At 44.3% G+C, this 22,271-nt stretch overlaps 1 protein-coding gene and 1 long non-coding RNA gene across 5 annotated transcripts; both read right to left on the bottom strand.

Moving 5' to 3' along the window:
* Positions 1 to 1,074: 1,074 nt before the first annotated feature.
* On the bottom strand, positions 1,075 to 8,168 carry LOC129620471 (uncharacterized). 4 transcript variants are annotated; one of them, XR_008698545.1, is made up of 4 exons: positions 5,861 to 5,992; positions 3,984 to 4,104; positions 2,390 to 2,518; positions 1,075 to 2,107 (listed from the first exon to the last, which is right to left on the bottom strand). It is a non-coding gene; the product is annotated as an uncharacterized LOC129620471 (long non-coding RNA). The 4 variants fall into 4 exon arrangements; XR_008698542.1 differs by lacking the exon at positions 5,861 to 5,992 and adding an exon at positions 7,792 to 8,168 and having other exon boundaries at positions 1,076 to 2,107; XR_008698544.1 differs by lacking the exon at positions 5,861 to 5,992 and adding an exon at positions 7,792 to 8,168 and having other exon boundaries at positions 1,076 to 2,107; positions 2,390 to 2,515.
* A 10,186-nt stretch (positions 8,169 to 18,354) lies between these two features.
* LOC129621095 (uncharacterized) lies at positions 18,355 to 21,343 on the bottom strand. The gene is made up of 2 exons (XM_055537118.1): positions 20,631 to 21,343; positions 18,355 to 19,626 (listed from the first exon to the last, which is right to left on the bottom strand). The coding sequence occupies exon 2, from the start codon at positions 19,624 to 19,626 to the stop codon at positions 18,835 to 18,837; it is 792 nt and encodes a 263-aa protein (XP_055393093.1). The 5' UTR covers positions 20,631 to 21,343; the 3' UTR covers positions 18,355 to 18,834.
* Positions 21,344 to 22,271: the final 928 nt, after the last annotated feature.

Raw genomic sequence — 22,271 nt, 5'->3', positions numbered from 1 at the left:
GAATGAGATCCTTGCTGGGTACAGTAATCTGGGCTATAGGTTATTTTCTTTCATCACTTTAAGTATGTCCTGCCATTCCCTCCTGGCCTGAAGAGTTTCTATTGAAAAATCAGCTGTTATCCTTATGGGAATCCCCTTGTGTGTTATTTGTTGTTTTTCCCTTGCTGCTTTTAATATTTGTTTTGTGTGTGTGTGTGTGTGTGTGTTTGATCGTTGTTAAGTTGATTAATATGTGTCTTGGGGTGTTTTGCCTTGGGTTTATCCTGTTTGGGACTCTCTGGGTTTCTTGGAATTTGGTGATTATTTCCTTCCCCATTTTAGGGAACTTTTCAACTATTATCTCCTCAAGTATTTTCTCATGGTCTTTCTTTTTGCCTTCTTCTTCTGGACTCCTATGATTCGAATGTTAGGGTGCTTAACATTGTCCCAGAAGTCTCTGAGATTATCCTCACTTCTTTTGATTCGTTTTCCCCCCCCTCCTTCTCTGATTCATTTATTTCTACCATTCTATCTTCTACCTCACTAATCCTATCTTCTGCCTCAGTTATTCTACTATTTGTTGTCTCCAGAGTGTTTTTGATCTCATTTATTGCATTATTCATTATATATTGACTCTTTTTTATTTCTTCTAGGTCCTTGTTAAACCTTTCTTGCATCTTCTCAATCCTTGTCTCCAGGCTATTCATCTATGATTCCATTTTGTTTTCAAGATTTTGGATCATTTTCACTATCATTATTTGGAATCTTTGTCAAGTAGGTTCCCTATCTGTTCCTCTTTTGTTTGGTTTGGTGGGCATTTATCCTGTTCCTTTGCCTTCTGGGTATTCCTCTGTCTCTTCATCTTGTTTATATTGCTGTGTTTGGGGTGGCCTTTCTGTATTCTGGCAGCTTGTGGAATTATCTTTATTGTGGAATTTCCTCACTGTGGGTTGGGTTGTACGGGTGGTGTGTCAAGGTTTCCTGGTTCAGGAAGCTTGTGTCAGTGTTCTGGTGGGTGGAGCTGGATTTCTTCTTTCAGGAGTGCAATGAAGTGTCCAATAATGAGTTATGAGATGTCAATGGGTTTAGAGTGACTTTGGGCAGCCTGTATATTGAAGCTCAGGGCTGTGTTCCTGTGTTTCTGGAGAATTTGTGTGGTATGTCTTGCTCTGGAACTTGTTGGCCCCCTTGGGTGGTGTTTGGTTTCAGTGTAGGTATGGAGGCATTTGATGAGCTCCTGTCGATTAATGTTCCCTGGAGTCAGGAGTTCTCTGGCGTTCTCAAGATTTGACTTAAGCCTCCTGCTTTTGGTTTTCAGTCTTATTTTTACAGTAGCCTAAAGACTTCTCCATCTATACAGCACCATTGATAAAACATCTAGGTTAAAGATGAAAAGTTTCTCCACAGTGTAGGACACCCAGAGAGTTTCACAGAGTTACATGGAGAAAAGCAGAGGGAGGAGGGAGATAGAGGTGACCTGTCGTGTGAGTGTATGTTCCTCCATTCTTTGTCTCGTCACAACAAAGATTTGGAGTGACAGACATTAAAGCCCTCGGCACGTCACAGCTCTCGGATCTTGGACAAACCGTGCTATAGCTCTTAGGCAAATCAGTGTTACAGCTCTATTTTATTTAGAAGATAGCAGGAGAGTGAGAGAGAGAGAGAGAGAGAAAAGAGTGCACACACGCGGGAGAGAGAGTCCATGAGAAAGCACTTTGGCTCCTCATTTTATATGTTTTTTCCTCCACCTTGGCCTGCCCTATGTGAATTGGGCTTAGCCAGGAGTGCTGTTTGTTCTGCCTGAAGTCTTCACTCTGGTCCTCGGACCTTCCTTTGACCTTCCTTGTCTTTTAGCCACCGCCATTTTGGACTCCTTTTCCCTATTCTACCTACCTAACATTCCCCCCTCAAGAGATGGGAGGCCCAATTCTTTGGGAATAGGGGCGTCGAGGTCTTTCTGGCTACTTCCTGCTGAACTGGGGCAGCGAGGGGTATTGGGCCTTCCCCTCTTGCTAGTCTCAATCCTCAGAGTCCTTATAGCAGTGTCCAAGAGTGTGTGATATTTTCTGTGGTCAGCTGTAGTTTTATATCTTTGTTGAACTGGCATTGCATGTTGTAGCTGGTTGACCTGGGCAGAGACAAAACAGGTTAGACAATTGACAGTACATGGAATAATCATAGGCATCATCAATATAGCATAACAAGGACTAGTAGGGACATTGGTCAATTTTAAATTCACATGGCCAGGATGGCTCAAGGCCCTCCTTGTTCAGTGATCAGAAGATCTATCTCCTGTCGTTTTGGAGTACAGTCCCTGTCAAGCTGTGTTGCCTTGGCTCTTTAGAGTTATCCTGAGAAATCTTATTCCCAGAAACCAGATTGTGGGGGTGTTCATTAGAATGGTACTCACTGGTAGTCCAGAATAGGTATCTGAGATCTCCCAGGGGCTCACAGGTGTACTGAGTGTCCTCTTCTGTTTTCCTCCATGGCTTGACTCGTGAGTAGTGAATCCAGGAGTCATGTTCTGATACCTTGACTGCTGTGGGGGTAGAAAGTATTACAGGATAGGAGCCCTTCCATGTAGGCTGGAGTTGAGCATTTGGGGACCCATCTTTCCAGACTTTAATTAGGACTTGAGTCCCTGGAGCATATAGTGGTGACATCTTTAGAATCTTTTGGGTCCTGGTTCATACCCCACAAGCGTATATCCTGTTGGAATTGCCCAATGGCTATGGTATAAGACTGGAGGGTCTGAACATCTGGATCTAGGAAGAGGTCATTGACATAAACAAAAGGTCTCCCATATAGCATCTCATAAGGACTAAGACCAACCTGCTACTTAGGGGCAATGCAGGTATGGAGGAGAGCTATTGGTAAAGCCTCCTTCCATCCCAGGGAGGTCTCCTGGGTTATCTTTTTTATCACTGATTTTAAGAATTGATTGGCTCTTTCTACTTTTCCTGAAGATTGAGGCCTCCAGGCACAATGGAGATTATAAGTAATGCCCAATGCTTTCGAGACTCCTTGGGTGACCTTAGAAGTAAATGATGTCCCATTGTCACTTTGTAATGACCTGGGCAGACCAAATCTTAGAATAATTTCATGGAGCAGTTTTTTTTACCACCTCCTCAGCCTTCTCGGTCCGGGTGGGAAAACCTTCAATCCATCCTGTGAATGTATCTATCATAACTAATAAGTATTTATACCCTTGAGAAACTGGCATCTGGGTGAAGTCCATCTGCCAGTCCTCTCCTGGGTAGGCCCCACGTCGTTGGATGCGCTGGGCTAGCTGGGGTCTTCGAGCTCCTTGGGGGTTGTTTAATTGGCAAGTGGGACAAGAGGAGACCACCTGTCTTATAGTTGTTTGGAGGCCTGTTCCTCTGAAGGACTTTTCTAGTAATCTCTGGAGGGCCTTTTCTCCTAAATGAGTAGTGGCATGTAAGAAGTTAACCAACTTCCATTGGAGGTTTCCAGGCAGAAAAAGGAGTCCCTCCTTTTGGAATCACCCCATATGATCTTCTTGAAAGCCCTCGCTCTTAGCTTTAAGAATCTCACCTTCATTATATGAAGGAGTTTCTGGCAAATTAGTCTGTGGAACTAAGGTGGCAATCCCTATTAGGTCATGGTTCTGTAATGCTGCTCTCCTAGCTGTCTGATCAGCTGCTTGGTTCCCTCATGCCACTTCCGTGTTCCCTTTTTGGTGTCCTTTACAGTGGAGGACTGAAACCTCAGTAGGCAGAAGGACCGCCTCCAAGAGTCGAAGAATCTGATCACCATATTTGATTGGTGACCCTCGGGTGGTCAAGTGGCCCCTTTCTTTCCAAACAGCCGCATGTGCATGTAGCACCAGAAAGGCAGACTTGGAGTCAGTGTAAATGGCTATTCTTTTTCCTTTTCCCAGCTCTAAAGCTCGAGTCAGGGCTGTGAGCTCAGCTAATTGGGCTGAAGTACCTGGTGGCAGAGGCTTAGCCTCTATGGTCTCAAAATTGGAGACTACTGCATACCCAGCTCTTCTTTTTCCATACAAGACAAAGCTGCTCCCATCAGTGTACCAGATTTCCTCAGGATTGGTCAGAGGATCTTCTGACAATCCCTCTCGGGGTTTTGTCCAGTGGTCCAAGGTTTCTAGACAAGAGTGAAATGGGAGAGAGCCCTCGGGGGTAGGGAGGAGGGTGGCTGGGTTAAGAACCTCACAAGGGGATATAGTGGAGCCTGGATTTTCCATCAGCATTACTTGATATCTGAGGATTCTTTGATCAGACATCCATAAATGGCCTCTCCCATTTAGGAGTTGTTCTACTTGGTGGCTGGTAAAAATAGTTAGTTTGCCCCCGAAGGAGAGTTTTAAAGCATCTTCTATCATGATTGCAATAGCTACAAGATTTCGAAGGCAGGGGGGCCAACCTTGGGTAGTTGGATCGAGCCTCTTGGATAAGTAAGCTACAGGCTGGGGCTCAGATCCCAACCTTTGAGTTAGCACTCCCAAGGATATTCCCTCTCTTTCATGGACATAAAGTTGGAATGCTTTTTCTGGGTCTGGCAACCTCAAGGCAGGTGCCTGAGTTAAGGCATGTTTTAGTGTAGCCTCTGCCTCCTTTTGAGGAGTTCCCCACATTAGTGGGATTGAATCATCTCGTCCCTTTAAGCTTTCATATAAGGGCTGGGCAATTAGGCCAAAGTTGGGTATCCAGATTCTACAATAACCAGTTAGCCCCAGGAAAGCTCGCAATTGTTTTCAAGTCGTGGGGGAGGGCAACTGGAGGATTCCTTGTACCCGATCAGAGGACAGCCTCCTGGACCCGTGTGTAATCTGAACTCCCAAGTAAGTGACCTTTGTCTCGACCATCTGTGCCTTAGCACGGGAGACTTTATATCCCCTTTCTGCCAAGTTTAGAACCTGAATTGCATGTTGTTGGGCACATTTCTCAGCTGGAGAGCAGATTAGTAGGTCATCTACGTATTATAATATTTTCCCATTAGGTCCCAGGTCCAGATCTAGGAGATCCCGTCTAAGGGCCTGTCCAGACAGGTGGGGGCTATCTCTGAACCCCTGAGGTAATACTGTCCAAGTCATCTGTTGGTGTTTTTCTCCTGGTGCCTCCCACTCAAAGGCAAAAAGGTATTGGGATTCTTTAGCCAGTGGTATGCAAAAAAATGCATCTTTGAGATCCAAGACTGTAAACCTTTTGGCACTGGGTGGGATTTCTCCCAAGATTACATAGGGATTGGGTACTGTGGGATGGATGGGGACTACAGCTTCATTTATGATCTGGAGATCTTGAACCATTCACCAGGTTCCATTCTTTTTTCTTTACTGAGAGGATTGAGGTGTTACATGGCGAACTGGTAGGGACAAATAGCCCACAAGTAAGGAATTTATTTATTAAAGGCTGTAGTCTCTCCGGAGCCTCTCTTTTGAGAGGATATTGTTTCTGGTTAGGAAACCGAGTGGGATCTCGGAGGACAATGACTGGTTCAGCTTGGTGGGCTCGTCCAGGAATCCCCTAGTCCCACACCTGGGGGTTAATTTTGTCTTCCCATAGTTTTTGGTCCCTCTCTATTGAACGTGTAATGGGTTCTTCAGTAGTAACCAGGAGCTGTAGAGCTCTAGGGGCTGAAAAACTTCCCATCACAGGGGTGGTGCCCAGTTTAGTGAGTGTATCTCTTCCCAATAGGGGGGTAGGACACTCAGGGACCACTAGAAACTGGTGGGAAAATATTTGCCCATCCCAGCAACAAAGAAGTGCTCGGGTGAATCTTTTAGTAGTTGCTTTTCCTGTAGCACCCAAAATGGTACAGGTTTGGGAGGAGAAGGCTCCAGAGTAGGAGATCAAGACAGAGTAGGTAGCCCCTGTGTCAACCAAGAAATTCTCGGACCTACCTGTCACATCCAGTTGCACCCTTGGCTCCAGCCTCATGATGGTTATCTATGACAGGCGGGCTGGCTGGAGTGGGCTGCTTCAGTCCTCTTGAACCATCATGAGGGTAGGCTTGGCACTTGACCTTGAGGCTCTTGGGTCCCCAGGGCAGAGTGCCGCCCAATGTCCCAGTTGATGGCATTTGTGGAAAGCCATTCTAGGAGACTTGTCACGGTTTGGACACTCTTTGGCCCAAGGCCCCGCCTGTCTACAGATCAGGCATCTGTCTCGTGCCTTGTCCCTCAAGGACTCGGGGTTTGCCATAGGGCTTCTCTGGAGGGCAGCCAGCATCTGGGCATGCCTTGTCTCTTTCTTTCTCTCCTTCCCCTGGGCCTTGGCCTCCTTCTCCTGTTCTCTGTTATAAAAGGTATTGGTGGCAGTCTGGACCATCTCATCTAAAGAGGCAGCAGGGTCCTGCTGTTGTAGCTGCTGTAACTTAATTCTGATATCTGATGCACATCGGGACAGGAATTTGTCCTTTAAAATCACCCGTCCCTCATAAGAGTCTAAGTCCAGGATGGTAAACTTTTGGAGTGCCTCTTTTAGCCTCTCCAGAAAGGCAATGGGGTTCTCATTGGGCTCCTGAGTTATTGCAGAGACTGGGCACAGTCCCACAAGTAATAGGCTTCTTTCTGTTTCCATAGGTAGACTTCCTTAGGGGTGAGTCTTTCTGAAGCTTATCCTACCCAGAACTGTTGCAACCTGAGACCCAGACGTCCCCGGGTCACGGTGCAGATCCCCAGGCAGGCTGAGGCATGACAGCCTCCTAGAGATCAAATCCCCGGGCAGGTCGAGGCATGACGGCCTCCCGAGGATTGGGTCCCTGGGCAGGTCGAGGCGTGACGACCTCCTGGGACCCCTGGGACTAAAGGATCCCCGAACAGGTTGAGGCGTGACAACCTTTTGAAGACTGACCCCTAGGCAGGTCAAGGCGTGATGACCTCCTGGGACCCCCCGGATTGGAGTTTGGGTGTCCCCAAGATCTCCAGTGTGACCAGTATTGGGTAGGATTAGGGGTTGGATATTATAGAGTATTTCCCTCCCAAGGCCAGCTATTTTCTGGTTGTCTCTCCAGAAGATTGTAGAAGCCTTGTGGGTCTGGATGGGGCTCAGGAAAAGAGCATGAAACAGGAGGGAAGGGGGCAGAGCACAACTTTTGAAAGAATTACATAGCACAAGGGTATAATGTAAACCAATTAAAATCAGTTGGGTCCAAGATGACAAGTCAAATTCAAGTAAACCTTAATCCCCAATCTATAAGCCAACAGACACACCCAGAGGTGGCAAGACAGCTCCAAGCACAAGGTCAGAAGAGGGAGGAATGGGTGGTTCCCCAATGGTTGGGATGATCCTCTCACTCATTAGCATATGAATTCCATCCCCTCACAAAACCTAGCCAGGCAGCCCTTGCCCTAGGCAATGGTTCACACCCTGAAGGGAGGCTTCTCTCTGGATCCTAACAAATCTACCTCTTATTGCTTAGTCTCTCAATGAATTTTTGCAACGAGACATCAGAGCCTGAATTTCATTAATTTTGGCCGGGCTTGAGTCCCGGGAGAGAGCTGAAGGACAGGAGGAAAAAGCAGTGGGAAAAACATGCCAAGGAATCCCCTTCATAGCCCGCTGGAAAATTTGCTAAATATCTGACCGGTGCTCAGTTTCATTAGTCTCAGTTTCATTAGCACAGAGAAGAGAAAGGACAGAAGAACCCCCACTGGCTTGGGTAACAGCTACTGGGGCTCAGCAGATAGTGCCTTTGGGACATGCTGAGGAGTAGCCTTTCCAGAGTCCCTCAATTGTGCCCCTGCTGCCCGCCTGTTCGCGGGAGGTTCGAGGAAACAAGAAACGAGAGATTGTAAAGGTCCCTCCAGCCATATGATCGAGGACCTCTTACCTTAACTGGAGGTCTTCTGGAATCTGAGACTGGGCCGTGTGAGCTTTCTGCTGAGTTCATTTTTCGCTGTCCCAGTTTCCAGCACGATGGGCCTTCCCCTGCACTGGGTTTCTTCGCCTTCTGCTTCTAGCACGGGAGTTCACTGAGTTGGGCTCCTGTTGTGCTTGGCCTCTTCCACGGAGAGGTTGTTTCAGCCAGGTTATATCCGAGTCATGGCACCATAGATGTCACGCAAGTGTATGTTCCTCGGTTCTTTGTCTCGTCACAACAAAGATTTGGAGCAACGGACATTAAAGCCCTTGGCATGTCACAGCTCTCGGGTCTTAGACAAACCGTGCTACAGCTCTTAGGCAAATCAGTGTTACAGCTCTATTTTATTTAGAAGATAGCAGGAGAGTGAGAGAGAGAGAGAGAAAGAAAAGAGCGCACGCACGCAGGAGACAGAGTCCGTGAGAAAGCGCTTTGGTTCCTCCTTTTATATGTTTTTTCCTCCACCTGGGCCTGCCGTATGCGAATTGGGCTTAGCCAGGAGTGCTGAAGTCTTCACTCTGGTCCTCGGACCTTCCTTTGACCTTCCTTGTCTTTTAGCCCCCACCATTTTGGACTCTTTCTCCCTATTTTACCTACCTAACATGACCCGAATGAGATGAGGTGGAATCAAAAGAGAAGAGAGCGAGGTAGCCAGTAATCACTTCCTTAGGTGTGCTCCACAGTCTGGACCACTCAGAGATGTTCACGGAGTTATACAGAGAAGAGAAGAGGGAGGAAGGAGACAGAGGTGGCCAGGAGGATAAAGGGGAAATCAAAAGGAGAGAGACAGATCCATCCAGTAATCAGTTCCCTAAGTGTTCTCCACCATCTGGAACACACAAAGAGATTCACAGAGTTGGGTAGAGAAGAGAAGGGGGAGGTAGGAGATAGAGGTGACCTGGTGGAGAAAAAGGAGAGTCCAAAGTGGGAGAGAGCAGTCAAGCCAGTTATCTTGCTCTGAAGTAAAAATGGGTACTGAAGATTGGGTTCTTAAAGGTACAGAATTTATAACAAATACCCAAAATCAAAGATTAAAAATCTAGAGTAGAGGTTGAATTCTCAAAAATACAATATTAAAGAAAAAAAAGTCAGAAAAATTATAATATATATATATATATATATGAAGTTTGCTTTTAAAAAATAGGGTCTCTCTCTCTCTCTCTTTTTTGTAAAGTAATAGTATGTTACAAAAATGAAAATTAAAGGAGTAATAGAGGACTTAAAATTTTTTTTTTAAATTAAAAAAAAAGAATGATAGTAAAAATAGTAAAAATTATCTAGGACTTTCTCTGGTGTTGTTGTGGGTAGTGTGGGGTCAGTTCATTTTTGGATAGTTCCTTGATCCAGCTTATATTTCTCAAGATCTATAGGCCCCTCCCTATGTAGTCAGTACTAACTACAGGGTTTAAATCAATTGCACCTGTCACTTCCAAGGAGGTTCCTTCTGTTTAGCTTCTTCTGTTCGCTGGTCTCTTCAGTGTCTAATTTCCGCCCTGACACAAGGGGGCGGTGGTGGACATTTTTTGGCTCACTTGTTCAGTTGTGCTGTGGGCAGGGAGGGATGCTGCCAACAAATAACACTGGCATGTGTTCACAGTGTCTTGGCCACACTGGGTTTGCCCTAGCTCACAGCGAATGTGCTTTCCCTGTCAACACTGCTTAGGCTCTAGGTTGCTCTGCCAGGAACAGTCTGAGGCAGGCCCTGGGTTGTATGCACTTCCCAGGTTTAAGCCACTCAGGTTCAGGTACTCTGGTACTCCTCAGAGGCGCAGACTCGTTTGGGCCTGCGTTTTGTGCCCTTCCCAGGTCCGAGCAGCTCAGGTGACCAGGTGTTTGGCAAGTGCGGTCGCTGTGACTTATCGCCTCCCCCATCCCTGCAGCTCGGTTTTCTGGGTGTACAACTGGCGCACCTTCTCAGGCGGATGTTGACTGTCCAGAATCCCAAGAAGTCTTGGTTAGCAACGAAGTCTGCTTGCAGTTTGGTAGATGAAGCCTCTCTGGGGCCGCGACTGCCCCCTTCTGGCTCTGCCTGCCCTCGCCTGCCTGCCACCGGAGGGAGGGGAAGGGCCGGTCTGCAGCTGGCTAGCTCTGCTTTGTTGTGTGAGCGGGCCTGATGGGGGTCTTAGGTTAGGGATTTTTGTAGCTCTAGTCAGTCTTTTGTTCTGTGAGTGGGCCTGGTGGTGTCTTAGTGAAAGTGAAAGTGAAGTCGCTCAGTCGTGTCTGACTCTTTGCAAACCCATGAACAGTAGCCTACCAGGCTCCACAGTCCATGGGATTTTCCAGGCAAGAATACTGGAGTGGGCTGCCATTTCCTTCTCCAGGGGATCTTCCCAATCCAGGGATCGAACCTGGGTCTCCTGCATTGCAGACAGACGCTTTACCATCTGAGAAACTTAGGTCAGGGCTTTTCCCATGGTAGCTATCCCACAGTCTGGTTTGCTATCCCAAGATAGTTCCTTCAGATTGTCCTCGGGGCATTCAGGCCCCTCCTTACTCTAAGCAATGCAGCCCGCGCCTCCCTGCCTAGCCCCCGCTTGCTAGTGGTGGATGCAGACATCTGCACTGCTTCTCTGCTGGGAGTTACTGTTGGGCACGTAAATCTGTGGGTTTTAATTATTTGTTTACTTTTCTTTCTGGTTATGTTGCCCTCTATGGTTCCAAGGCTCTCCACAGACTTGGCAGTGAGTGTCTTTCCTGATTTTTGGAAACTTCTGTCTTTTTTAAGACTCCCATCCTGGGACGGAGCTCCATCCCTACCTCTTTAGTCTCTCTTTTTATCTTTTATATTTTTTCCTACCTCCTTTTGAAGACAATGGACTGCTTTTCTGGGTGCCTGATGTCCTCTGCCAGCATTCATTAGTTGTTTTGTGGAATTTACTCAACGTTCAAATGTTCTTTTGATGAATTTGTGGGGGAGAAAGTGATCTCCCCATCCTATTCGTCCGCCATCTTAGGACTGCTGGCTTAACCACCCCCTGACCCCCCTGCAGTGTTCATTTTAATTGGAGTACACAAGACGTATGCCAAGACTAAGATAAGCCAGAGAGTTAGGAAATCTCATTGTCTTCATTGTATTTGGAAGTTATGAACTGCATTCAAAAACTACCGACCAACACTGAATATAATTTTTTTTTTTTTTTTTTTTTGGTAAATTGACTTGCCCATGAGAGATGCACAAGTTCAGCTACTTGAATTAATTATACTTCCCCTAAGGATTGAGTTTTATAAAGGGATCTGGAGTAATTATTGCATAAACAGCCTGGTATTGTCCCTTTCAATTTTTAAGATTAAATACTTATCAGTGAAGATATTTGTATGAGAATGTCTGAAAGATCTGTTCTGGACATGGACACTTATTAAATGACAGAAGTGCAATCATGAGAGTCCTTTGATTGAGAAATATATTACAGTTGAATAATGGGAGGATAAATTCATAATATTTCATATTTATTCAGCCAACTGACACAAAAATGTTGAGTGTGTTCAGAGAGTTATACTGTATAACTCAGAGAGCAGAGCTGTTTGTACTGCACCTGGTACCATCAGATTTAATGGAGATACTTCTCCTTCGGCCCCCAGTCCCTCCCGGCATCAGAGTCTTTTCCAATGAGTCAACTCTTCACATGGGGTGACCAAACTACTGGAGTTTCAGCTTTAGCATCAGTCCTTCCAAAGAAATCCCAGGGCTGATCTCCTGTAGAATGGACTAGTTGAATCTCCTTGCAGTCCAAGGGACTCTTAAGAGTCTTCTCCAACACCACAGTTCAAAAGCATCAATTCTTTGGCACTCAGCTTTATTCACAGTCCAACTCTCACATCCATACATGATCACAGGAAAAACAATAGCCTTGACTAGACAGACCTTTGTTGGCAAAGTAATGTCTCTGCTTTTCAATATGCTATCCAGGTTGGTCATAACTTTTCTTCCAAGGAGTAAGAGTCTTTTAATTTCATGGCTGCAGTCACCATCTGCACTGATTTTGGAGCCCCCAAAAATAAAGTCTAACACTGTTTCCCTATCTATTCCCCATGAAGTGATGGAACCAGATGCCATGATCTTTGTTTTCTGAATGTTGAGTTTTAAGCCAACTTTTTCACTCTCCTCTTTCACCTTCATCAAGAGGCTTTTTAGTTCCTCTTCACTTTCTGCCATAAGGGTGGTATTATCTGCATATCTGAGGTTATTGATATTTCTCCCAGCAATCTTGATTCCAGCTTGTGCTTCTTCCAGCCCAGCGTTTCTCATGATGTATTCTGCATAGAAGTTAAATAAGCAGGGTGACAATACATAGCTTTGACGTACTCCTTTTCCTCTTTGGAACCAGTCTGTTGTTCCACGTCCAGTTCTAACTGTTACTTCCTGACCTGCATACAAGTTTCTCAAGAGGCAGGTCAGGTGGTCTGGTATTCCCATCTCTTTCAGAATTTTCCACAGTTTATTGTGATCCACACAGTCAAAGGCTTTGGCATAGTCAATAAAGCAGAAATAGATATTTTTCTGGAACTGTCTTGCTTTTTCGATGATCCAGCGGATATTGGCAATTTGGTCTCTGGTTCCTCTGCCTTTTGTAAAACCAGCTTGAACATCTGGAAGTTCACAGTTCACATATTGCTGAAGCCTGGCTTGGAGAATTTTGAGCATTACTTTACTAGCATGTGATTGAGTGCAATTGTGCGGTAGTTTGCCCATCCTTTGGCATTGCCTTTCTTTGAGGATGAGATAGCTGGATGGCATCACTGACTCGATGGACGTGAGTCTGAGTGAACTCCTGGAGTTGGTGATGGACAGGGAGGCTTGGCGTGCTGCGATTCATGGGGTCGCAAGGAGTTGGACAGGACGGAGCACCTGAACTGAACTGAGAGCAAGATTTGATAACACTTCAACCAATTTAGCTGAGGCTGCTGTTATTTTGGAGAAGGCAATGGCAACCCACTCCAGTACTCTTGCCTGGAAAATCTCATGAACGGAGGAGCCTGATAGGCTGCAGTCCATGGGGTTGCGAAGCGTCGGACACGACTGAGCAACTTCACTTTCACTTTTCACTTTCATGCACTGGAGAAGGAAATGGCAACCCACTCCAGTGTTCTTGCCTGGAGAATCCCAGGGATGGCAGAGCCTGGGGGGCTGCCATCTCTGGGGTCGCACAGAGTTGGACACGACTGAAGCGACTTAGCAACAGCAGCAGCAGCTGTTATTTTGAGACAAGGCTGATAAACTTTTGCTACTGTATCAAGAGGTAGAATAATAGGCCAGGGGTCTTTGTTATTTGCCATGATGATGAATAATATTTCTAGAGCATGGCCTTACTTTTAACATACTTATGCAGAGAAAATTTTCATTACCGTCAATAATACTGCAATCACAGTCCTTTGTAGGTATATGGGGTCACCTATGATATGTTCTAAAAAAAAAAAAAAAAACAGTAATTTTAAAGTGATTAATTGTTGTCCTACACACCAGGACCTCTGACAGTCTCTTGGCTTGCCTTGACTCATTTCAGAAGTCTAATGACTTGAGATAAGCACTTTTGTTTTCCCCTGTAACCACTCAGGAAGCTTGAGGCCCTGAGAGGGTTAAGTAAAGTGGTGTTTGCAGGGTGACAGAACTTGGGTTAAAATGCAAGCAGTTTTGTTTTTAAATTTTTTAAATTTATTTATTTAGGCCTACAGGGTCTTCATTGCTGCATGAGGGCTTTCTCTAGTTTTTTTTTTTTCTTTTTTTTGGGGGGGGGTACTCTCTAGTTATGTTGTGCGGCCTTCTCACAGCAGTGGCTTCTTTTGCTATGGAGTTGGGGCTCTAGGACACATGGGCTTTGATAGTTGCACTTCCCAGGTTCTAGAGCACAAGTTCAATAGTTGTGGCATACGGGCTTAGTTGCTTCATTACATGTGGGATCTTCCCAGACCAGGGATTGAACCCGTGTCTCCTGCATTGGCAGATAGTGACTGCAGCCATGAAATTAAAAGAGGCTTACTCCTTGGAAGGAAAGTTATGACCAACCTAGATAGCATATTCAAAAGCAGAAACATAACTTTGCTAACAAAGGTTCGTCTAGTCAAGGCTATGGTTTTTCCTGTGGTCATGTATGGATGTGAGTTGGACTGTGAAGAAAGCTGAGCACTGAAGAATTGATGCTTTTGAACTGTGGTGTTGGAGAAGACTCTTGAGAGTCCCTTGGACTGCAAGGATATCCAACCAGTCCATTCTGAAGGAGATCAGCCCTAGGATTTCTTTGGAAGGAATGATGCTAAAGCTGAAACTCCAGTACTCTGGCCACCTCATGCGAAGAGTTGACTCACTGGAAAAGACTCTGATGCTGGGAGGGATTGGGGGCAGGAGGAGAAGGGGACGACAGAGGATGAGATGGCTGGATGGCATCACTGACTCGATGGACATGAATCTGAGTGAACTCCTGGAGTTGGTGATGGACAGGGAGGCCTGGCGTGCTGCGATTCATGGGGTCGCAAAGAGTCGGACACGACTGAGCGACTGAACTGAACAGAACTGAACTGATTCTGGTTTCCTTCAATTATGTTATAGGCATTGTTTTCAATAATGAAGGTCCTCTCAGAATGATGTCTCTTTTTATAGACCACGCTGTTTTATACTATTTCTGAATTAGTTTGATTTAGGTCTGTTTGGTGTGAGTCCATGGTACTCATATTTACTTTCTAAGGTGATTACTATGCAATTTTTCTCAGTTGTAAAGGACTTTTAATATTTTTTCTTTGTATTTTAGTTTTTACCTTATCTTCAAACAAATTTCCCTCTCTATATTCCTACATGTTCATGTCTCTATACATAATTAATTTAACTTCCTTTTTTAATATTTATTTTTAATTTCCTTCCAAGTACAAAAATGTTATTTAGATTAAATATCTATAGTATATAACTCAAGAAATTAGTGTGAACAATAAAACAAAATGAAAGAAAGTGAAGGAATTAAAGATAAAGCAGAAACTGACTGATCAGGGGAAAATAATAAAATCAATAATAAAACCATAACCTGATATTTTAAAAAAGGATTATTTTAATACTTGGAACTGTATTAACAGATGGATTTGATCTGGAAAGATTTCCTTTTGGCCTGGCATGATTCACTCACTATAGCTCTTCAGAACATATGTATTTGTGCAAGCTTATCTGATTTTGGTAGCTCTTAACTGATATTTGGATTCCTCTCTAATTTGACTGAAATTATAGATATAGCATTTATTCCTTTTCTTTAATCTCCATGTTGCATTTAGGCTATTTCTGTGGTGTATAAGAAAAAAAATGATGAGTTTTTCTCAACCGTATTTATATTAAAACCTTGGCTTCCACTTACTGCTTGTGTATTTGTCTTTTATTGTGAGGATCTCCAGGTTTTACTCTAGAAGGTGCTGGGGTAGTAATGAAAGGTTGTTGTTGAATCACGCGAATACACCAGGATTCTTGGCTCCCGGAGGAGAAGAATTCAATCCGGGGCCAGAGACAAGGCTTGATTGCTCAGAGCTTTTGTGTAATAAAGTTTTATTAAAGTATAAAGGAGATAGAGAAAGCTTCTGACATAGGCATCAGAAGGGGGCAGAAAGAGTACCCCCTTGCTAGTCTTCAGCTGGATGTTATATAGTCACTAGCAGTCTGTTAATGAAAGAAAGGAATGTCTTAAAATTTAGAATGGCACCAAATGGTTTATCTTGGGCCATAAAATAATTAACTTGAATCTTAAAGAAGGACAGACCACCATACAAATAGTTTCATTTACATAGATTAGGGGAACAATATCTGAGTATAACATACTGGTTTGTCAAGTAGGTTTTGGGCCAAGAGGCGGAACCGACTTGGAGACAGAGTTTGGGGTAAAGGCGTAGTACATTAGCATAGCTTAAGACAAACATTTCCATAAGAAAAAGGCATTGGTTATCTCTAGTGTCATTATGGCAACACAGTATTTTAAGAGAAACCTCTCTTTAAATTTGTATAGAGAAGGAAAAAAATATTGTTAGTTTGTTTCCTCCTGCCGCTTAAGAGAGAGAAAAATGTCTGACACTTGCAGGCTATGTCCTCCATTTGGAGACCCCTGGCCTTCCTGCCTGTTACCCTCTCATTCCCCCCTTTTCTTTTAGGAGAATTATGTTGTCTAGGGAAAAGGGGCGTCGTTCTCATTTCATAACTACTTCCGAGCTGACAAGGGGCGTTGTCCCTAAATTGATGAGGCAACATATTCTCCTAATCCTCATATTGAGGATATCTGATCCAGGGGCCCCAAATAGTAGTCGGAGGAAGCTACAGCAGTAGCAGGAGTTTGAGCAACCATTTGTAACTTAAAAGCTTTCATGCGGCTAGAAACAAATCCAGTTATACAATTACAGATGCGGGCAACAGTCATTAAAACAAGTTAAAATCAAAATTAAAAGTCACATTATGTCCATAGTTAAAGTACAAAGTGTTGCACCAGTCCATTTTAGGGTTGGTAAATGTCATCAGATGAAGAAGAGGCATCGCATGTGATTGTTGTCGAAGGTATTCACAGACTTGGAGAAAGTCTTTTCTTTGAAGTGGGGATGTCCACCACGGGAAGCCTTCCACTGACGAAGAGGGGAGCGCTCCACAGACCCAGCAGTTAGACTGATTGTGGAATGCAGCATAGGAGTGAGCCCAGGACAGGAAGACATTGTCTTGAGGATCCAACGGCAGACTCAGGACATTTGGAGTCAGCAGAAGTAAGCTCGCATAGGTTATCAGGTACATCTAAAAGGTACAAAGTCAGAGCATAGAAAGTAAAGACATAAAATGAAGTCACTTAATTTTGGTCAGGGTGCCACCTCTTAACTCGAGTATGAAGTACCCACGAATCAATTCCTGGCACTTTGACAGCTGTGGGAGAAGAAAGAATAACCTGGTAAGGACCTTCCCAGAGAGGCTCGAGGGATGGGCCCCCAGATCCCAATGTTTTTATGAGGACCTCGGTTCCTGGCTCAAATAGAGGCTTGTTTGTCTCGGAGGCTGGGTCAGGAGTCGTCTCCCGGAGTTCTGTTAATGTCTGTTGAAAAGCTGAGAGCTGAGTTACATAATTAGTTAATTCCAAGGCTTCAGGGTCTATAACAATGTCTGTGCGTAAGAAAGGCCTTCCATAAATACATTCAAAGGGGGACAGTCCCTTCTGATATGATTAGGCCCAGATATCTAACCGATTGCTGACAAAGCTGAGCCTTTTCTCTTGATGCCTTGTAACCACAGTCCGCCAGAAAGTTTAAGAAATCTTCTGAGGCTCGCGAACAAGCTTCCTCTGTCTCAGCACAGAGCAAAATATCATCTACATATTGTAACACCACTGTTTCAGAGCTATTAAAGTTTTGTAGATCTCGTGACAAACTTTGTCTGAATAAGTGAGGACTGTCACGAAATCCCTGGGGCAAAACTGTCCAGGTTAATTGAGAAGCTGGCTGCATAGGGTCTTCAAAGGCAAATAGGAATTGACTTTTTTCCGCCAAAGGTACTGAATAGAAGGCATCTTTTAAATCAATTACTGAGAAATATTTGGCCCGTTCAGGAATTTCAGACAATAGAGTATAAGGATTAGGCACTACGAGGTGTAAAGGAACTACAGCCTCATTTATTATTCGTAAATCTTGAACTAGTCTCCATTTACCATTTGATTTTTTTATACCCAAAATAGGAGTGTTGCAAGGACTGTTACAGGAAATTAATAGTCCCTGTTCCTTTAAATTTTTAATGATGGGTTTTAACCCTTCCTTAACTTCAGGTTTCAGTGGATACTGCTTCTTATGTGGAAATACGTGCGGGTCTTTGAGCTTAACAACTACAGGAATAGCATTTTGAGCTCGACCCACAGATTTTCCATCCGCCCATACTCTAGGATTTACATTTTGTTCAACTAAAGGGAGAGAAAGGGAGGGCTCCATATTCATGAAAACAGAGGCATGGACCTTGCTCAGTATATCCCTTCCCAAGAGGGGTGAGGGAGATTCTGGCACAATCAGAAACTCGTGTGAAAACAGCACAGAATCTCAGTTGCAAGATAAAGAATAACTGAAATAATACCTTTTGGCTCGTCCAGACAGTCCCATTACGGAAGCGGATCGGGAAGAAAGTGGGCCAGGGGCTTCAGTGAGCACAGAATAAGTTGCCCCAGTATCTAAAAGGAAATCGACGGATTGGCCCCCCACAACTATTAATACCCAGGGTTCCTCAGGTGTAATTAGGACGGGAGCTTGTGTGGGGACCCCCGGGCACCTTCAGTCCTGATTGTCTTGAGAGTCCGACCCGGGAGACCTACGCCTCTGGGGGCAGTCTCTCTTCCAGTGTGGTCCTTTGCAGACCGGACATGGAGCCGGGGGCGGCTTAGATGTCTGAGGGCAATCCCGCTTGAGGTGCCCCTCCTTTCCACAGTAGTAGCAAGCCCATCTGTTTTCACCTGGGCCCCTCTGGGCACTTTTCTCAGGCTGTTTAAGAACGTTTTTCATAGCCATGGCGAAGGCTTCCGCCTTTTCCTTTGTCTTTTTTTGCCTTTTTTTCTTTTCCTCATATTTCCTACCATAATAGACTGTCTGAGCCAGTTGTAACAGAGTATCTAAAGACTGATTTGGTCCATACGCCTGTTTTAATAGCTTACGGCGGATATCTGGAGCCGACTGAGTGAGAAATCTATCTTTTAAGATCACTTTTCCCTCTTCACTTTCGGGATCAATCTCAGTGAATCTGCGAAGGCCTTCTCTCAGTCTATCTAGGAATTTACCAGGAGCTCTCTTCTCCTGTTCTATGTCTGTCAATTTGTCATAGTTTAAAGGCTTAGAACGTGCCTGCCTAAGTCCTTCAAGAATACATCTAACAAAATGATTTTGATCTCATCTTTCTTTAGCTGTGTTGTAGTCCCAGTCTGGTTCTATAGTTGGGACCGCCTGATTCTCAGTGGGGAGGGCCGCTATCTCGTTCTCCCTCTTCTCTACTGATTCGTTACCAAGCCATTCATCTCCATAAGCAACCGCTTTTCCCAAAACTCGAGTCTTTTACTCGGGAGTCAGCGTTTGTCTCAAGATATACATCACATCCTTCCAAGTGAGGTCATAAAGCAGAGTGACACCTTTAAAAGCTCTAATATATTTTTCTAGGTCATCTAAATAGTCTCCCAGATCCTCCTTGATTCTTTGTATTTCTTGATAAGAGAAAGGCTTATTAACTCTCACAGACTGATTATTTCTCCCGGTGGGTGTTTCATAAAGAGGCAACAGCTTTTGTGGCTGTTCCTCAGTCTCTCTGGCTGCTCTGCGCATATGATCCCAGGGATAGATTGGAGAAACCTGTTTTTCCTCTTCTCTTTGTCTCCTGTCCTCCATCTCATCTCTTACTTCGATGGTCTGAGTTTCTACTGAAACCAGAGTAGTCTGAGGTCGTACTGAGACAGGAGTTGTTTGGACCTCTATGTGGGCAGTTTGAATCCCAGTTTGGAGTCCCCAGCACGGGGGCAAAGTAAGAGGACAGGAGGGAGCTGAAGGTTTCACGCCCAAATCTATACCCTTAGGACATAAGTCTGGCATATTTCGCAGAGAGAAAAAGGGCAACACATATGTTACTTCTACCCATTTCCCTTGTTCCTTACAGAACCGGTCTAATTGTAGAACAGTATTATACTTAAGAGACCCTCTAACTGGCCACCGTTCGCTGTCCTCCAATGGATACCGTGGCCATGCAGTATCACATAGGAAGACCAGGTGTGTCTTCTTTAAGCCCTGGGGATCAAATCTATCCCAGTTTTTCAGGATACAGTTCAAAGGAGTGAGGCTGGAATTGTTAGCTCCCATCTGTAAGAGAGAAAAAAGCGACCAGCGCCATTTTTTCTACCGGAGGCGTCCCTCCCTGCTCTAGATGGGGGTGTAGACAGACGTTACACCAAAAGCTTTTCCTTCCTGGTCGGACTTAGTCTGTCCCTTACCGACGCAGGCGCCGTACTCGTCCCTCCCGGTTCTACCACCGAGATGGGGTGGGGATGTACCAGGGGTAGACTTGATAGCATCCCTACTTGACGTCCAGCTCTTCACCCTTAACCTTGTTTGCCTCTGATGTCACCTGGGGTGAATCAGAGTAACCTTCCGGAATGCCTCCCAAGCTAAAACCGCTGTGGGAAACATTCGTCACCTGAGTGCCTGTGCACGACCCTGAGCATTTCCTGACTACAATAAGACCGACGCGAACATAAAACTGAGATGTTCTTTCCAAGCATCACCACACCAGTATAACAGCCTCCTCTGATCCACTAAGAGCCGGCGTTACCCATCGCAGTCCCAATCTGCGTAACCTTTAACCTCAGAGATGTTCTGGGAGCTAGAACTCCATCTAGCTTCCGAACTTTCGATTCCTAGCGAGGCTAGGCGCTTTCTTGAATACCAATCCAAGTTTGGGACCTAAGCCACAGTATACAGTAACAATATAGATCACAAGTCTCTTGAAAGTCTATGATCCGATAGATTAGGTTAGTACTTCTAATTCTCAAGGAGTTATGAAATGGTCAAAGAGACCGAAAAGTTTGACCGAGAAAGGAGAGTTCGGTCCACACGCTTTGCCCATTTCTGGTCGGTTCTCGAAGGAGACATTGAGTGCCTCTTGGCATTGGCAGGTCGGTATAACGCCCCGACAGGTTTCTGCCATAAGCCGTACGAGATCACTGTGGAACCGCAGAGCAGGGCCCCTTACTTGCTTCACGCAGGGCCTGCCATTCATTCACACAAGCACACAGTAGAGTTAGTAAAGCACAGCAGAAAACGTGTTCGCTAAGAGAACAAAGAACTAAAGCTCCAAGCATCCTTACCTTGTCCTGAAGGATCCCGGACGAGCCCCCAAGATGAAAGGTTGTTGTTGAATCACGCGAATACACCAGGATTCTTGGCTCCCGGAGGAGAAGAATTCAATCCGGGGCCAGAGACAAGGCTTGATTGCTCAGAGCTTTTGTGTAATAAAGTTTTATTAAAGTATAAAGGAGATAGAGAAAGCTTCTGACATAGGCATCAGAAGGGGGCAGAAAGAGTACCCCCTTGCTAGTCTTCAGCTGGATGTTATATAGTCACTAGCAGTCTGTTAATGAAAGAAAGGAATGTCTTAAAATTTAGAATGGCACCAAATGGTTTATCTTGGGCCATAAAATAATTAACTTGAATCTTAAAGAAGGACAGACCACCATACAAATAGTTTCATTTACATAGATTAGGGGAACAATATCTGAGTATAACATACTGGTTTGTCAAGTAGGTTTTGGGCCAAGAGGCGGAACCGACTTGGAGACAGAGTTTGGGGTAAAGGCGTAGTACATTAGCATAGCTTAAGACAAACATTTCCATAAGAAAAAGGCATTGGTTATCTCTAGTGTCATTATGGCAACACAGTATTTTAAGAGAAACCTCTCTTTAAATTTGTATAGAGAAGGAAAAAAATATTGTTAGTTTGTTTCCTCCTGCCGCTTAAGAGAGAGAAAAATGTCTGACACTTGCAGGCTATGTCCTCCATTTGGAGACCCCTGGCCTTCCTGCCTGTTACCCTCTCAGTAACTGTGGTTCAAATTTATGAGATGTATAGATGCTTCAGATTTCTGGAGTGCATCCGAAAATTATTCTCCTTTCTGTCCATGGACCTCTCATAATCTTGTGGAAGTCTCACAACTATGATGATTCTGTACAGGTCAAACATGGTTTAAATAAAGTAGCAGTATAGAAAGAACCAGGCTTCATGAATAAAGACAAGAGAAAGGGAATAATTTTGGCTTTTAGCACTTGTATTTAATATTGTACCAAGGGTTCTAGTCAGTGCAATAAGGCAAGAGGAAGAAACAAAGGGCAAAGAGTTTTGAAAGGAAAAGTGAACCTATCTTTAGTCACAGATAGTATAATTGTCTGAGTATAAAATCCAATGGATCTATGAAAGAAATCTACCAGAAAAAATAAGAAAGTTAAAGTCAAATATACACCTCCCATATGATTCAGCCATTTCACCCCAGACATTTACCCAAGAGAAATGAAAGCATGTCTATAAAAAAAAACCTTATTCACACATATTCATAACAACTTTATTTGTAACAGCCCTAAACTGGGACTAACCTAAATGTACATCAACAGGTGAATAGATAAGAAAATTGTTTTGTATCCATATAATGGAATACTACTCAGCAACACAAAAGAATAAGCCATTGATATTTATAACCATGAAAGAATCTTAAAATAATTATGCTGAATGAAGGAAGCTAGACAAAAAGTATACATTATCCCATTTATATCATGTTATAAAATATGTAAACTAATTAATAACAAGGAGGTGGGGAGAGGGTCGAGAGGACCACAAAGAGATGTGAGGAAACTTTTGGTGGTGATGCACAGTTCATTGTCTTGATTGTGATGAGGGTTCCACAATTATGCATATATTTTTATGATTAATTTTAAGATTAGAGAAATACACACATATT

Source organism: Bubalus kerabau, chromosome 10 (genome assembly GCF_029407905.1).
Source record: "Bubalus kerabau isolate K-KA32 ecotype Philippines breed swamp buffalo chromosome 10, PCC_UOA_SB_1v2, whole genome shotgun sequence".
Classification (NCBI taxonomy): Eukaryota; Metazoa; Chordata; class Mammalia; order Artiodactyla; family Bovidae; genus Bubalus; species Bubalus kerabau.
This window is presented reverse-complemented; position numbering and strand designations above follow the sequence as displayed.